The 17,892-nt window shown below is 45.5% G+C and overlaps 1 protein-coding gene and 1 pseudogene across 6 annotated transcripts; both read right to left on the bottom strand.

The window, feature by feature from the left end:
• Positions 1-514: 514 nt before the first annotated feature.
• Positions 515-17,686, bottom strand: RMND5B (required for meiotic nuclear division 5 homolog B). Of its 6 annotated transcripts, none has more exons than XM_061151068.1 (11): positions 17,544-17,686; positions 17,268-17,388; positions 13,049-13,196; positions 6,389-6,534; positions 6,116-6,256; positions 3,845-3,945; positions 3,496-3,662; positions 2,901-3,066; positions 1,392-1,494; positions 1,146-1,300; positions 515-1,058 (listed from the first exon to the last, which is right to left on the bottom strand). In XM_061151068.1, the coding sequence occupies exons 3-11, from the start codon at positions 13,185-13,187 to the stop codon at positions 995-997; spliced, it is 1,182 nt and encodes a 393-aa protein (XP_061007051.1). In that variant the 5' UTR covers positions 13,188-13,196; positions 17,268-17,388; positions 17,544-17,686; the 3' UTR covers positions 515-994. The 6 variants fall into 6 exon arrangements, with proteins under 6 accessions (XP_061007051.1, XP_061007052.1, XP_061007054.1 ...); XM_061151069.1 differs by lacking the exons at positions 17,268-17,388; positions 17,544-17,686 and adding exons at positions 7,938-8,001; positions 9,653-9,704 and having other exon boundaries at positions 13,049-13,187; XM_061151071.1 differs by lacking the exons at positions 17,268-17,388; positions 17,544-17,686 and adding exons at positions 9,653-9,704; positions 9,787-9,812 and having other exon boundaries at positions 13,049-13,185.
• On the bottom strand, positions 11,360-13,042 carry LOC133062274 (nuclear nucleic acid-binding protein C1D-like; annotated as a pseudogene).
• Positions 17,687-17,892: the final 206 nt, after the last annotated feature.

Raw genomic sequence — 17,892 nt, 5'->3', positions numbered from 1 at the left:
ACCCACACGGTAAATTTTAAGTAGGTACATGAAACTTAAATGCAGAATCCCAGGCCATCTCTCCTACTTTGCCATTATGGCCCTGGTAACCTCATCTCTTCAAACATTTTAGACTTACAGTGCCTTCCTGCTCTCAGAGGCCCAGCACAGACTCAGTACACACAGCAGCCAAGCTTCAGGAACCCTGCAATAAACTGGAAGGACCTTGGGCTTGAGGATTGGAACTGGTTTAAACTCCAAGCTCTCTTCCTGATAAGTTGTGAGCCCTTCTGGGCAAGTCATTTTATCTTTCGACATCCCTTCACACTCGTTTCCAACAAGGAGGTAACACAATTATGTGTATGTAAAAGCATCTTGCCCAGGGTTTGCCATCTTCTAGTGTTTTCTCCCAATCACATGCAGGTTAGGTTCCTTCCAACTGCACTCTGTGGCTGCCATGCTCCCAGCCAGCATGCCCAGAACCTGTGCACAGGGGGCACATGGTAATTCTTTGCCAGTGAAGCTAAAGGCAGGCAAAGTAAGGAGGCCTGTGCATATATTTGCTCAGTCATAAAACAACGGCATTCAGTTCTATCCCGGACTACAGTGGGGAATCGACACATAGAGCTGTAAGGCTGTACAATGGGAGGAGTGGACACAAGCCTTGATGGGGCAGGAAAAGACCTGGCTTGAGGGCAGGGATGTAAGACATCTGCTGTGCCCACCAAGTCCTTTGCTATTCTGTCAGTTGCCACTTAAGTCAACCACAAATATAAAGAGCAGGAGTACAAGACGCCAGAGTTTCCCTGCCGTTACAGTCAAGAAGCCAGTTGCCTGCTGTAGGCTGTCTCATCTCCCTCCTTGGCCTCTGCCAGAGGGCCAGCCCTGCTTGTGGTGGCAGTCCTCAGCTGCTCTGAAATGAACCACAGTACATGGAAGCCAACCACCCCCACCGAGACAGACCAAGGCTTGTGGGTGAAAAACCTCTTGCAACAAAGTTCCTCCCCAGCAGGAATCAGAATATGATGCGTTTCCCATCTGCTGGGTTCTGCTCCATGGGACAGTAGGGACACTTCAGCCTACAAAGGGAGAAGAACCAAGAATGTCCCAGGTGGCCAGCCAGCAGAAGAATCAGCCTAAGGTGGAACAGAACCCCATGAACTTACTTTCCTCCGTTAATGAGCTTGTTGAGTGCATCTCGGGAGATGACATGGCCACAGATGAGCTTGATGGGAGGGTTGGAATCGGACGTCTGCTGGCGGAGGATGGGGCAGGCGAACACTGAGTGGTACCAGCACTTCATGCCGAGTTCAATCTCAATCTGGGGAGGCCAACAGTGGGGTGAGTTCCACTTCCTGTGGCGGCTGTCCTCCCCAGTGCTTCATGCTGTACCTCCCCCTGCTGGGCCTCACCGGTAACTCGTCCTTGTGACTCCAGACCCCAGAGCACTGCCTCTGCTCCATCACAGCTTTGATATTCATCAGCACAGGCAGCGCCACACAGCCAGAGGCAAAGCTGCAGAACAGAGAGCAGAGGCTGGAGTGACCAGCCTGACCAAGAGCCCAGCAGACAGACAAAAGGACCAGCACACTGTGAGTACGTGACTCAGGACAGGGTTTCAAAGTGGCACTTGATCAAACCAGTCCTTAAAAATCTCTCAGGTCACGCATAAAGCTACATATGTGGTTCTGTGTCTTAACTCTAGAAAGTCATTCTAATGCACCCCAAAATTTGGACAAAAGGAATATCCAGGGGACAGATCCCTGCTCATCCAGTGACAAGTCCTTGGTGTGACAGGGACACTCATGTCTGGAAGGGCCTCCTCCTGCCTGTGTCCCCTTCTGTCATCACAGCGCATCTCCGTAACGGGTTATCACCCAGGGCACTTAGAAATGAGAAACAGTAGATTCAGTTTTCACTAGGATTGGGGCGGGGATGGGGAACCAACTGACTGGAGCCTGGGGTACCAAACCCCTACAATTCGCAAAGCAGGTGTGCAAACCAAACCGTCCTAAGGTGCCCGTGTTCGTGCTGGGGAAGACTGTTCTGTAACCAGAGTCCATGGGAACAAACTGGAGGATGGAGCCTCTCACGACCAGGCAGGCAAATGTGCCCCATGCGATTCCACAGCCAGCCTAAGTAAAATACACCACTGTGGTGCAATATGTGGTGGGGTCAGGTCCAGGTGACCTTCATTCCCTGTGAGGCCCTAGGAGCCTCTGTTTCTTCCTGGAAAATGAGGGTAACAGTACCTGTAACTCTTTGGTTGGTTTGAAGCCATGAGGAGAATATTACTGTAAAGAAGCCTTCCAAGTGAAAGCTCTCAGCACCTGTGACTCAGCTACTCAGTGTCCCTGAGGGAAGTGGTGTTTGAGACATGAGGTGGCCAGAAGGCTGGGCTGTCAGAGGGTCCTGTGATTACCCAGAGGTGAGATGCAGGAGGCACAGACTTCATTCAAGAGACCTTACAAAATGGGAACCTTGACTCTGCCACTGACCTTGTGGTGACCCCAGGCCACAACTCAATCTGGTCTCCAACTGTAGTGTGTGCTGAGTCACCTCAGCCATGTCCGACTCTTTGTGACCCCATGGGCTGTAACCCACCAGGCTTCTTTGTCCATGAGAATCTCCAGGCAAGAATACTGGAGTGGGTTGCCATTTCCTCCTCCAAGAGATCTTGCCTACCCAGGGACTGAACCCACGTCCCTTATGTCTCCTGCATGGCAGGCAGGTTTTTTACCACTAGCACCACTTGGGAGGGGTGCTAGAAAGAAAGGTAATTCCTATCTAGAAGAGTGACTGAGCAGCCAGTTTAGGTCTGTGAAGGCACCGAACACCATCCCTGGACAGGGCAGGGCCTTGACAAATTGGGTTTCCCTCAGCCCTCCCACTTGGGACTGCCCCCACAGGGCTGACTATACCTGACACTGAGGGGTGACTCCACAGAAAGGCCCAACAGGGAACAAGCATCACGTGTAAAGGTCTCACAGATCTCGGCCCAATGGCTGTTGTCCAGGAGATGGCAGTAGGGTGACTTCTCCAAACCCAGCTGCAGGTACACTAGACTGCCCATCATCACCTGGATCTCTACAAGGCAAAGGGGAATCAGGGTGCAGGAGGCAGCCTTTCTCCCAGCTCTGCCTCCAGCTCTCGGGTGGCAGGGCTGCAGAGACAGTATGGAGAGCAGGCTGTGCCCCATGGCTCCCAGGCCCATGACCTGGCCAATCGATTAAAATGCCCTCTGGCAAAGCCAGTTTTCCCTAAAATCCAGTGAGGAAGGTTTCAGGGCTGTTTCTGTGGCAAGCATGACCCCACAACGTGAAGTAGGGAGGGGTTTCAGTTTCTTCCCCATCCTTCCAGCTGCATCAAGGAGCGGGTCTCAGGCTCCTGTCCCTCTGTTCCAGTACTAGCTAATCTTTTTTTTTTTGGGGGGGGGGGGCATGCCATATAGCATGTGAGGCAGAGCAGCTAAGGGCATGCATGTTGTAGGGGCCACCCCAGCACCCGGGCACGTACCCCGCTGGTGCACATGAGCAAAGGGCTGGAAGTGCCGGGCGTAGCTGAGGGCCTCCAGCTGCTTCTCAGGGCCACCTGCCAGGAGACGGATGAACTGCAGTCGGTGCAGCTTGAACTCCAGGGAGCTATTGAGCTCCAGCAGGCGCTGCCTGTGGGAGACAGCCCATCTGGGAAGAAAGAGGCCAGCTGAGTGGGAGCTAGTAAGGCAAGAGAAGTGGGGCCTGGCAGGGCCTCCAAAATCTTATGTGATGCCCGTGAGACAGGGCTGGAGGTGTGTCAAGTATGCTGGGTGACGTGAAGAGCACAGACAAGCCCTGTCCCCTGTGGGACCACCCAAAGGCCAACGTACTCCAGTGCTGGCCCCAGGTCTTGTTCATGCAGAGCTTCCAGGATACGATTCAACTCCAGGAAAGGCTGCTTGAAATCCAAGTCCACATTCAGTGTTGATTCCTAGAGGGAGAGAGAGCCATCTACCACTGGAGGACTGTGTTTCCAAACTTCTCTGCTCCACACCTAGTAAAGCCTCATCCACCAAAGACAAGCTAGAGAGGGGCCATGGTCTCTTGCCAGTCCCTTGGACTCCTCTTTTTCCCAGTTCAAGTTCTGAGAGGCTGAGTAGCATGGAGAGAAATTACTCTTTTTCAATCCCCCTAATTACATTAAGGGAAAGCATCCTTTATTTTCACTGCCAGGGTGTCGTTTAACACCTAACAAGTGCAACTTTGTCATTTTACTAGTCTTCCCTTTTAAGATTATCAGGCACTGAGAACTCTGGTGGACAACCAAATCTAGCTAAAAATTAATAATTTCACTTTTTATTGTATATATTTTGTAGCTACTTTCCATTGATGGCAGGGGCACTGATTTCTAAAATAAATTTAAGTAACAAAAGCAAAAGAAACAAGTAGCACTACATCAAACTAAATTTAAAGCTTCTGAAACAGTAAAGGAAACCATCAACAAAATGAAAAGGCAACCTACAGAATAGGAAAAAATATCTGCAGATTGTGTTATCTAAGGGACTCATATCCAAAATATATAAAAACTCAATAGCAAAAAAAAAAAAAAATTCTTATAAAAAATGGAGAGAATATCTGAAGAGACATTTTTTCAAAGAAGACATGAAAATGGCCAAGAGGCACATGAAAAGATGCTCTACCTCATTAATCATCAGGGCAATGCAAATCAACACCACAACGAGCCATCACCTCACTCCTGTCAGAATGGCTGTTATCAAAAAGACAAGAAATAACTGCTGGCAAGCATGTGGAGAAAGGGGAACCCTCATGCACCTTTGGTGGAAATGTAAACTGGTGCCGCCACTATGGATAACAGTATGGAAGTTCCTCAGAAAATTAAAATATAGCTACCATATGATCTAGCAATCCCACTTCTGGGTATTTTCCCAAAGAAAATGAAAGCACTAACTTGAAGATATCTGCACCCCACCCCCATATTCACTGCAGCATTATTTACAATAGCCAAGATAAGGAAACAACCTAAGTGTCCGTTTATGGATGAACAGATAAAGAAAATGTGGTGTGTATGTGTGTGTGTGTGTATATATATATATATATATATATATAAAATAAATACACAGTCGCTCAGTCATGTCTGATTCTGCAACCCAATCAACTGTATCCCACTGTCCTTGTGTCCATGGCTCCTCTGTCCATGGAATTCTCTAGAATACTGGAATGGGTAGCCATTCCCTTCCCAGGCATCAAACCCGGGTCTCCTGCATTGCAGGCAGATTCTTTACCATCTAAATATATATATGTATATATATAATGAAATATTGTTTCCCAGATGGCACTGGCGGTAAAGAACCTGCCTGCCAATGCAGGAGACATAAGACACTTGGGTTCAATCCCTGGGTCAGAAAATCCCCTAGAGTAAGAAATGGCAACCCACTCCAATATTCTTGCCTGGAAAATCCCACACACAGAGAAGCATGGTAGGCTACAGTCCATGGGGGTGCAAGAGTCAGACACAACGCGACTGAGCACGCACGCATTCAACCATTAAGAAAAGTTGGGGGAGAAAAAAAAAAAGTGGGAAAATCCTGTCATTTATGATAATATGGATGGGAGCATTATGCTAAATGAAATGTTCCAGAAAAAGACAGCTACTGTATGATCTCACTTATATGTGGAATCTAAAAAGTTTTTAAGAAAACCAAGCTCATAAATACAAAGAACAGATTGGTGCTTAAAAGAAGTGGAGGGTAGGGTGTGGGAGCAATGGATGAACTGTTTTCGTTGTTTTTCGTTTTAATAAATTAAATGCAATTTTCAAAATAGAGATTAAGTCATTTAAGGAAAGACTGCATCAGTGGAAACAGGTAAAGGCAGGCAGTCTTGAAGGACACCTTGGACTTCCCATGTGCAGTCCAGAGGGGAGGATGCCCTGCAGGCCAACTGTCCACGGGAAACGGGTCTCTGGGAACAGGCGTTCCCATCAGACAATCAGAGACTGATGACACACACGTCTGAGTCATGTAAATAAACTGACCTGTCTGGATATAAAAAAAAAATAATAATGGGGTCCTAATATAAAGAACGCTACCAAGCAGAAAGCAGAACAGGCAGGCCCAGCACCTCCCCGGTGAGCCCGTTACCTGACACAACTCCTCAGCGACGCTGAGCATGCCCTGCTGATACAAGTGCTCCAGGATGGCCATCTGCAGGGTCTGCTGCTGCTTTTCCCGCGAGTCCCACACTGCGTCGGAGACCACACCGCAAATCTCAGAGTCAAAGTTCTGACAAGGACGGGAGACAGGGCCCTGTGACTCAGGCCTGCCCTTCTCACACAGGCTTCCCGAGAAGCCCTGCTACATACGCGCCCGCCACAGGTATTCCCGCCCCCAGTCTGGAGCTGCCCACATGCTCACCCTGTCAATGGCTTTGCCCACTCGGGAAACACTGCTGTGAATGTCCTTGTGGTCCGAAGCCAGTTTCTGCACCGTGTCTTTTATCTTCCGGCAGCATTGTGACATAACCAGGGAGAGGGTGGCTGACAGAGGGGTTCCCTGGATGGCTGCAGAGAAACAATGGTAATGCATCAGGACTTGGACACAGAGGAGCAGACCTTGTCTCAGCTTCCCTATTCTAAATGCCAGCATGGAGGCCTAGGAAGCAGCCCTAAACTCCAGAGTGAAAGACTCAGCTTCTATTCCGGGTCCCGCCACTTTTAAACTGTGTATGACTTGGAATTAGCCAAGTGGGACAAGCCAATTCATTGCCTGGAGTCTTCATTTCATCATCTATAAAACAGAGGTGATAGCACTGGCCGTGGAGCCTGCTGTGAAATGAAGACGTTCTGGCACTTACTGTGGGTCAGCACTTGGTTTCAGCTCATTTAATCCTCACTACCATTCTGTGCAGGGCACTGTTAGTAGCCTATACTCCAGCTGAGGAAGCTGAGGCAGTAACTTGCCAGAGCTCACAGCAGTGCCAGATCTGAAGCGCTGGCTCCTCACCACCACACCAGAAGGTTCCTTAACATCTCAAGGGAGACAGTGTGTGGGAAGGCTTTGAATTGTAAAGTATTATCCCCACATTAATGCCTCTAACCCAGAGGACAGCAGGCAGGCCAGGGTCCATCAGGGAAGCACAAGGACATTTCTGTCTCACAATACAGTGCTTTCCACCCCCATGGCTGGGTGAACCGCATGAACTACCAGAAGCTTGTAGGGCTTGGAATAGAGAAGAGCAGACAGGTCCCTTCTTCCAGCCAGCATCTCTGCCCCTTCTTTAGATGGTAGCCTCTGGGTTCAGGGAGGAAAATATGACCCAGGGAAGATAACATGACCCATGAGGACCAGGGAGTGTCTCAGCTCCGAGACCAGAAGCCCTGGAAGAGAAATGCATTCTGCCAGCTTGCTAAGCAAACAAAATGTGAAACTCCTGGAGTTGCTGGAGCACCATGGCCACCTCCAGAGAGCACTGCTCTGAAAATGAAGTCAGTGTAGATTGAAGGCATCACATGAGCACCCAGATCCCACTGGGCTGGACCTTTCAGTTACTTGAGACTATAAATCCAGCAGCCCAACACCCCAGTTTGTGTTTGTTTAAGCTAGTGTGAGCTAGGTTTCTGTCACATTTAACTGAATGAGTGCTGACAAATACAAACAGAAGGTGGTGGCTGGGCCTACACCTACTAGGATGGCTATAAGCAAAAAAAAAAAAAAAAAAAAAAAACACCAGGTAAAAACAAGTGTTGGTGAGGATGTGGGAAAATTGGAACTCTCATACGTTGTTGATGGGAATACAAAAAGTTGCAGTTACTTTGGAAAACAGTGTGCCAGCTCTTCAAAAAGTTGAAAAGAGAGTTACCATATGACCCAGCACATAAAAAAGAATGAAGTAATGATTCATGGTACAATAGGGATGGACCCTGAAAACACACTACGTGAAAGAATATAAAAGGTCACATATTACATGATTCCATTTATATGACGTATCCAGAACAGTCCACAGAAAGTAGGTTAGTGGTTGCCAGGGGCTGGAGGAGAAGCAGAAATGGAGTTATAAGGTAGGAAGTTAGACATGAGCAACCAGGGGAGGCCTGGCTGAAAGGGATGCAAGCTGATCTCTAAACTTCATCCCAGATACACCCAGACGAGCTCACAGATGTGCTACAAAAATAGCCAGAGATGTTTCCAACTCCTGCACATGCATCCCAGACACACAGTGGATATAAACTAACTACAGGGGCTTCTCCAAGTAACCTCAGGTAGCTAGGAGCCCATTAAGGGTTCATAAATAGTCTGTCTATATATATATGATTATATACATATATGATTATATGCATATATGATTATAAATATGATTATAATATGTATGTATATGTGATTATCATCAGAGTGAATTATGGGAAGACATAAGCAACAGAGCCTGCTTTTGTATAACTTGCAATTGTCAATCGGCCTTGAGCGTACGCTGAAGGATCTTCCCAACCCAGGGATTGAACCCAGGTCTCCCTCACTGCAGGCAGATTCTTTACCAGCTAAGCCACAGGAAGCCCAAGAATACTGGAGTGGGTAGCCTATCTCTTCTCCAGTGGATCTTCCTGACCCAGGAATTGAACTGGGGTCTCCTGCATTGCAGGTGGATTCTTTACCAACTGAGCTATCAGAGAAGCCCCTATATGTATATTATAACATGTATATATGATTATGACAGACTGAATTATGGGAAGACATAAACAACAGGGCCTGCTGTTATAGAACTTGCAATTGTCAGTCGGCCTTGAGCACACACCCATTTGCATTCCCTTTCATTGATTATTGGTGGGTACAAGCCCTATTCTGCACAGGGCATAACCAATAGGAGGCGACAGGAAATATAAAAAGGGGGAAGCCAAGAGGGAAGGGGAGGACAACTCCTTTGGGGTTGGCCTGCTCCCATGTCTTTTGAGTGTCTGTCTTATAAAAGATCTGTCTGCTTGAGCTGAACTGAGCTCTTAACTTGTCTGTTGTTTTAAACCCTTTAGTTCATTGTTCTAAATTTTTATTGTGACAGACAAGAACTGAGGAAGAGAGATAAACCGACCTGACAGAGTGTTTATTAATGGGTGGGGGATTCTTTTTAGAGAAATGAAAATGTTCTGTAATTAGTGGTAATGATTGTACAATTCTGGAAATATACTAAAATCCACTAAATTGTATACTTTAAAAGGGTAAGTTTTAATGTGAGTTATAGCTCAATTAAAAAAAAAAAAGACATAGGAAATAGGGGTTACCTCTGGTCAAATCTTAGACAACTTGATGGTTAACAGTAATGGATTGTAACCCATTGAATAAAATAAGAATTTATGAGCATGAACTTAAGTAAGGAAGATGGGCAAGCTTCTTTCTTATGTTAAATGTCTATTAACAAGTGTATAGGAAATGATAGAGCAGGAAAAACCACCTACGTTGAAACTAACTCTGTAATGATTTGTTCAGGGAAGAATTGTCAAGCAATGTGAAAACCAATGAGGCAGAGCCTGAAGAAGCACAGCAAATATATGTAGTCTCAAAGTATCTCCCCACAAATTACTTATTAACTCTAAAGAAAGAAATATTAACATTATTAGGGTGTAGGAACCCTGCAGACACCATCTTAACCAAGTGATCAAAGTTAACATCACCCATAATGGAACAAGCTGATACCTTGTACCTCCTGATGTGATGCACTGAGAAACACATCAGTTCTGAAGTAATCCTGCCCAAAATGCAAAAAAAAAAAAAAAATGAGGAAACAGCAAACAAATTCAAATCAAGAGACATTCTGCAAAATCACTGACCTTAATGTTCCCCAAATGTCAATGTCCTGAAAGACAAAAGCACGTGGTAGAAATGTCCCAGACTAAAAAAACTGAAGATTAGACACAAGAAACTATGTGCAGTGCTTGATCTTAGATCAGAGCCTGGACTGGGAAATAAAATGCTTTATGAAAATTACTAGGTAATGGCAAATTGAAATATGAGCTATATTCATTAGCTATATTCACTTAATTTTTTATCTTAACATTTACTTCTCTCATAAAGAAGTTACTTTTTAAAAAACTACAATGTAGAGGGGATGAAGGTGAAAAAAGGAGTTTTTGAAGTAACTATGAATGTTCTTCTACTTCAAAAACTGTCTGACATCTGCATCAGAAGACTTTATGCATCTATCAGATGCATCTGTCTACATCTGTCTTTCTGCGTCTTCCTCTTCATGTGCCACAGAAAGAGTTCAATACACTTTACAAAATCCATTACATTGAAGACCACTTCCCATATCTGCTACCATAAACCAAGAAATCCATTTATTCCAGGTTACTTATGGAGAATTAGTCACATGGAAAAATTTAACACTTCTTTTTCAAAAATTAAAGTACTTTACTGTACTTGGCATTCCTATACATAATGATATGAACTCAAAGACTGAAAGCATTGGGACTTCCCTAGTGGTCCAGTGGCTAAGACTCTGCGCTCCTAATGCAGGGGGTGTGGGTTTGATCCCTGGTCTGGGAACCAGATTCCACATGCCACAACTAAAAACGTCCTACAAGCTGAAACTAAGACCCAGTGCAGCCAAATAAATAAATTTAAAAAAAAGACTCAAAGCATTAATGATATATAATTAAAGTTCATGGGCTTAGTTAGATATTTTAAAAGTTTTAATATTTAGAATACTCTGTAACAAATATTGCAGAACAATAAATCAGAATATAAACACAATGTACTCTCCTTTGGGTTTCTCCTCTGCTTAAGTGGTGGCAGTATATAACATACAAAGTTGTTCCAAAATAATTGTACATACTTGCTGTAGCCTCAGAAACAAATAAAAAGAAATCTGAAAAAGTAAGGCCAAAAGAATAATGGGCATGACGCATAAGGACAACCAAAAACTCATAAATTCCTCCATCTCTAAGGGTTTCTGAAACCTACCTTCCTAATTTCAAGGGAAATTTTACTCAAAAGAGAAAAATAAAAAACACATCCCACACATTTACAGCTTTACTGATAGGGTATAGCCATTATGTCAAATTCAGCCATCAATGTACAACCTCATTTCCCATTTAAATTTAACAAGAATATATTTTATTTTAAATGGGACACAGTGGCAAAGTTGGAGAAGGAAATGGCAACCCACTCCGGTAATCTTGCCTGGAAAGTTCCATGGACAGAGGAGCCTGGTGGGCCACAGTCCATATTGTCGCAGAGTTGAACACGACTGAGTGACTAACAAGTGGCAAACTGCCGTGACTTGAAGAATAACCTTAAAGTTCATGTACACTCTGATTCTCTCCAATTCCTGCTTTTCATACTTCAAATATCACAAAAATCATTAATTCCTCAAATCATGAAAGCACAATGAAATAACTGCACAGAAAAAAAATGGACATTTAAGTCATTTCATTCTTTCTTAATACTATATAGTGAAAACAGATGTATTTATAACTTCAGCATACTTCATAAAATCATTATTCATCAAAAATAGACAAATGTTTACAAAGAACATTTAACATAAATTTCATAATTGCTTATAAAATGACACTTGAAAGAGTGACCTAATAACATAAGTCTGATCAAGAGACAGTAAACTATAAATACAAAATATACCACAATGTTGTTTGGGGTACACGTGTATACATTGCTATATTTAAAAAGCATAACCAACAAGGACCTACGGTATACCACGTGGAACTCTGCTCAGTACCATGTGGCAGCCTGGATGGGAGGGGAGCCCTGGGGAGAACGGGATACATGCACATGTATGGCTGAGTCCCTTCACTGCTCACAGGAAACCATCGCAATACTGTTAATCGGCTATACCCCAATACAAAATAAAAAGCTCAAAAATATATATATACCACAATGTTAAAAACCTCATAGTGTTCTATAAGAAAATCAATAAAGGCAGCAATCTTACTGAGGAAAAAAGTATTCGGCATTACACATTTAAAATGCAAGTTTTATACACGAATTCAATAAAGGATACATTTAAACCTTACAATACCACATAATCATCATCTATTTTGTGGAAAACAATAAAAATTATGTACTTTTTAATAAGTGTACGTCAAAACCGAAAGGTTAATTTTTACTTTTTCCTTTATTGGCAACTTTGGATGCATTATTAGGTTTTGGATCCCAGAGGGGATTTTTTTTACAAATCTTAAAGCTGCACCGCTGTCCAACTTGCTAGTCTTTTTCTTGCCTGTTATTTCTTTGACTCTGTTCATGTACACTCTGATTCTCTCCAATTCCTGCTTTACTGGATGTTCCTTAGGACTGACTCCACAAGTTGCCAAATAAACCCCAAACATTGAATTTAATATGTAAGCCAGAGACTAAATCCACTTTACCTGTTCCAGTGGGTTCAACTTCTGCAACATCTCATTTCTAGAAACAGACATCTTGGTCTTCAGCATCTCATCCACACCACCAATTGAGTTCTCAAAGGTTGATAAATATTCATGAATTTCTACTAGATAGTCCTCATTAATTTCCTCACCTGCCATTACCATCAACTGGCAGACCGTCTACTCCTGCCTCCCAGAAAGTAATCAGTGGCTTGTTTAACTTCTTGATTTTAATAATTATACTGAACTTATGTAAAAGAATGCCCTTGACCTTTAGGTCATACTTAGCTATATAATATCTGCAGCTTACTTTCTAGTGGTTTAAAAAGTAACAAGAATATGTGAGAAAACTGATAAAACAAATACGGCAACCTATTAGCAGTTGGTGAATCTAGGTAAAGGGGTATATATGAGCTCTTTATACTGTTCTTAGAACTTTTCCGTAAATTTGAAATCATCTTAAAATGTCTTAAACATTCAAAATAGAAAAGTAAATTGAAAATTAAATGTAAATGATCTCAGGTAAATTAACAATTTCTGTTGGGTTTTCTGAAATAGCTCAGAGACTTCCATTGTCCCAAGCTGAAGAGGCCTAAGGACCCATGTTATTCATGCCCTAACCACCATCCTTCCAGAACTGTCATCAAGCAGCCCTGGGGCCTCCGGGGCCCCTGGGGAGGCAGACGTGGGACTCCCGTGAGGGGACACCCACCTGTGCTGGCCAGCTCGGCCCGCAGCTGGCCCACGTGGTGCAGTAGCTCCTCCAGGCTCTGCTCACAGTGCTGCCCGTAGGTCAGGAACCTCTGCAGGACCCTGTCCACCTCTCTCTCCACGCTTGCACACTGCTCCATGGCCGCCACCTGGGTCAGAGGGGCAGTGAAGAGGGCTTCCAGACCCCACCCCACCATGCCCATAGCACATGTCAATGCTCAGAAATCCCCAGCCTAACATATATGTGCACAGCTTCCATAACCCCCAGCCAGGGTGCCCACTGGAGGGTGCAGGGAGACATGAGGACAGGGGTTTTCTGGATCATGGTAAGAAAATTACTCCTGTTTTCATTGTTTTCAGCTCTTCATCAGAATCTTCATTCCTCTCTCTTCCTTTTTTTGGCTGATCCCAGCATACAGGGATCTTAGTTCCCCAACCAGGGATCGAACCTGTGACCCCTGTAGTGGAATCATGAAGTCTTAACCACTGTACCACCAGGGGATTCCCTTCATCTCTTTTTTAAATCAAAATGGAGAGCAGGCCATGCAGAGCCCTCAGTAGGCAATACTATCTAAACTCCATCACAGCTCCATGCCTTGGTATGGTCTTTATCACCCTTCACCTCCTCAACTGCTGGAGAAGATGGCCCATCAGAGGTCATCTTCTGCAGCTATCCCTAGGCTGCTCCCACCTGGCTCCCTCCACTCTCACTTGGCACCCTTCTATTTCAGTTTTGATCACTGGGTAATGATCTGTTTGAAGGCCCGCCTCCCCCACTAGACTAGAAAATCTCTTGTTGTAACACAGCTTTCCTTCTCATTATACCATTGAAAGAGAGTTGACTTTTCTTGTCCTACCTTTCCTACTACTGAGGTCCCACTGCTAAATCCCTTCAACACTGGGCCACCGCTCCCTTCCGTTTCAGAGCAGCCTGTGACACTGAACACATAGACAATCCTTAAAATGTTAGTGACAGAGTTGATTTCACTCCTTATCCCTCCATCTACAGGATTTAAAGTGAAAGTCATTCAGTTGTGTCCAGCTCTTTGCGACCCCATGGACTGCAGCCTGCCAGGCCCCTCTGTCCATGAAATTCTCCAGGCCAGAATACTGGAGTGGATAGCCGTTCCCTTTTCCAGGGGATCTTCCCAACCCAGGGATTGAACCCAGGTCTCCCACATTGCAGGCGGATTCTTTACTGTCTAAGCCGCCAGGGAAGCCCTCCCCCCAAAAAAGTGAGAGGGTTCTGTCAAATGCACCTCTCAAATGATCAAATCTAGCCAGTTGTTCTCTCTCTCAAAGAAGGATACAGAGTAATACCACAAAGAGAGCTCTGTGTCCAAAGTGACCATTGGGATTCTCCCAGTTTCACCAGACTCTGTTCCCATTCCCACCAGCACTGTTAGTTCTGGCCCCATCATCTCAGCCCAACCTGCAACCAATGTCACCTTATCAAACAGGTGATGAGTGATGGAGAAACGGTACGCAGGGCCTTGAGATGTATTCATGTCCTCCCTCCTTATGGTTGACACTATCACACTAGAATTTGTTCATCATTGTGTCTAGAAAATGTGCCCCCATTTTCATGCTCCCTGAAGAAATACCCTATAACTGGATATGAACCATTACAAGCGAAATATAATAGGGATACCTGTTGGAAATAATACACTATAATTATTACTATTAATAGTTAATATTTCATAGGGGCTTATTATGTGATAGGAACTATTCTAATGACTTGGCATTAATTAATTTACTTAATTCTTACAATTGCGCTATGAGGCAGGTACAATTATGAGACCCACTTTACGGAACACAAAATAAAATTCAGATTAAATAAACTGCTCAAGGTCACATAGCTGCAAAGTAGAAGATCTCGAACTAAAGCTGGGCAGTCTGGCTCCAGAGCCCCTCTCTGAAGCATTCTGCATCACAGTCCTCTCTGGACCAGCTTAACAGGCCACCATCTCACCAGGAAAGGAACACAGCCAATATTTGTGGTTGGAATGAGTATACAGCAATGATTCATGATGACAAGAAACAGGAAAGTAACCTTACAGCCTATGAGATGATCAACTACGAAAGACGGCAGTACAAAAGAGTATTTGCCAAAAGCGTCTGGGAACCAGAATCACAATTTACCAAAAATAAACACAGCTCAAGAAAGGTTAGGACCTCACCAACATCAAAGAGTATGACCCTGTCAGACATCAACTAATACCAGAATTATTAAAGGGAAGCCCAAGTCAGCAACTTGAAACTGAATTAAAAAGCTGAGGAAGGAGATGGAATTTTTATCCCAGGGCTGTGTGTTGTGGCAGGGAGCTTGACACAGCTCAGGAGCCTAGAGGCAATTGTAAGTCAAGGAAGTAAAATCTGGGAGATGCATCTGTGGAAACTGGGGTAGCACTAAGAAACCACAGCAACATCAGTAAGATCCCAAAACATGGTACTGAAAGAAAAAAAGAAACAAAATTAAGTCCAGGCAGAATACCATTTATGCACTTTTAAAATATAGGTATACAACCAAGGGCACACGCAAATAAAAGGATATGTATCAAACACATAAGAGAGTGCCTTTCTGCAGTCAGGGCGGAGGTGAAAGGAATGGAGGGAGGAATAGGGATAAAAGGGAAATATGTAAACAAATGCCAAGGAGAAAAATGGCCTGTGTGGACCAGTTAAATGTACCATGAACTGACAAGTGTGATTACCTCAATAAAAATTTTTTTAATGAACGAGATGGGAAAATAGAACTGCCTGCAGGTATTCCATCTGAAAAGCCCAAGAGGACAATTCAGTGTGTCCAGGGTAAGCCACTCTGTCTTAGTCACAGTCGGTCATCTTCACCAGGCACAAGGATGGATGAGTGGGAGTCTGCCTTCAGGATTAATCCAGGGAATTTCACTTCCATTGTCCTAAGCCCTCCTCCCCAAGGTCTCACATGGACAGAAATTATCTACCGGGGTGATCAACCCAAAACATCAGATCCTGTCACCCCTTTACTCATCACTGCCATTGTTTAACACAAAAGCCCTTTGCGATTGTACATTCATTCACTTCCTTTGCATGAGCTGTTCCTACGTCTAGAGTGCCACTCTTCCTATGTCTAGAGAGTTCTCTGCAAGAACACAAGATGACATTTAATCGTCAGCTCCCCCATGAAGCCCTCAATGAAATCTCCCTGCCTCCTCCCCTGCTTCACAAACCAAACCTCTATCAAGGGCGCCCCATACCACAGACATCTGAGTTCTCAGCACTTTAGCACAGTAACTGCCCATTCACATGTCTGTCTCCCCACACTAGACTGTGAGCTGCTCAGGGCTGGAGTCCAATCTCGTCTTCTCTCCCCAGGCCTACGGCCTGGTCTACAGTGGGTACATGCACTTCCTAATTAGGGGACCAGAACTCAAACTTGTCCTGTTTGGGCAGGAAGAGACATGAGTGAAATAATGAAATCCCCACCAAGGCGTGTGCACAGGGGTCTTGTCCTCAGTCTTCAGTATCCCAACACAAAAGGGGCACCTTCTAGGGTGAGCAGATAAGGGGAGAAGTTTGTGCAAATCACAGAAAGTCCCCTTCACTTGACGCAGAACTGAACAGCCTCCGCTGGCCCAACACTTAACCTTTTACACCCCCCACCTCTATCCATTCTTCACCTTATACATCACTCCTCTGCTTAAAACCCAATAGAGTGGACTTTCCTGGGGGTACAGCGGATTAGAATCTGCCTGCCAATGCAGGGTTCAATCCCTGATCTGGGAAGATTCCACATGCTGTGGAGCAACTAAAGCCCATGTGCCACAACTGAGTCTGTGTGCCCCAACTAACGAAGCCTGCATGCCTAGAGCTCAGGTTCTACAAGAGAAGCCTTTGCAATGAGACACCTGTGCACCACAATGAAAAGCAGCCCCTGCTTGCTCCAACTAGAGGAAGCCCATGAGCAGCCACAAAGACCCAGCTCAACAACAAAAAGATAAAGAATTAAAAAAAAAAAAAATAGATTTACACGTACTTAAAAACCACCCTTGTTTTTATGGTCTACAAGGTTCTATGTGACTCCAAACCACCTCTCCCACCTCATCTCCTACCACTGTCCCTCTCAATGGCCACATTCCAATCACACTAGTTTTCTGTTTCTCGAACATCAGCTTATTTCTACCTCAGGGTTTCTCCCACTGCCTAGAACACTTCTCCCAGGTCTCCCTATGACGGGTTACCTCCAACTCGGCCGGGTCGCAATTGGATGGGACGTGTCGGTTCGAGGGACTTCCCCAGTAGGGGCGGCTCCTCAAAATTCTCTGAGAATGCAAGGGTCCAACTCCCTGCCCGGGCCGAGCTCTGCGGAGAAAACAAACCCGAGGGAGGACTGGAGAAGGACGCTTAGTCCCGAAGCTTGGAAGACGATCCGCGGCCTGGGAGCCTGGCGGAGCAGCCGCCCACCGCGCCACGCCCTTGAGCCGCACCTCCCCGCCCGGAGGCCGGCGGGATCTCACCTGGTCCTGCAGCCGGGTCTCTGGTTTCCGGTGCAGCTGTCAACGGAACCGGAAGCCGCGGCAGTTGCTCAGCAGCTCCGGACTCGCCCACTCACGGCTTCGCGGAGGGGTGGCCGAGCCTCCCCCTCCCGGGCACTAAGAATGAAGTCGGCCACAGGATCCCGGGCGGCGGCTAGAAATTACAGCTTAGATGTTTGCTGCGGCTGTGATGGGGCTCCCCTGGGCAGCCCGAGGGGCAAGGGGCTCCAGCCGCCGACGCCGCCGGCTGGGCCCCGACTTTCCACGTGTGCGGGAAGGAATCGGAGAGCAACCCACTCACTGGCCAGTACGCGGGGCGGCTCAGCAGTAA

Source organism: Dama dama, chromosome 9 (genome assembly GCF_033118175.1).
Source record: "Dama dama isolate Ldn47 chromosome 9, ASM3311817v1, whole genome shotgun sequence".
Classification (NCBI taxonomy): domain Eukaryota; kingdom Metazoa; phylum Chordata; class Mammalia; order Artiodactyla; family Cervidae; genus Dama; species Dama dama.
This window is presented reverse-complemented; position numbering and strand designations above follow the sequence as displayed.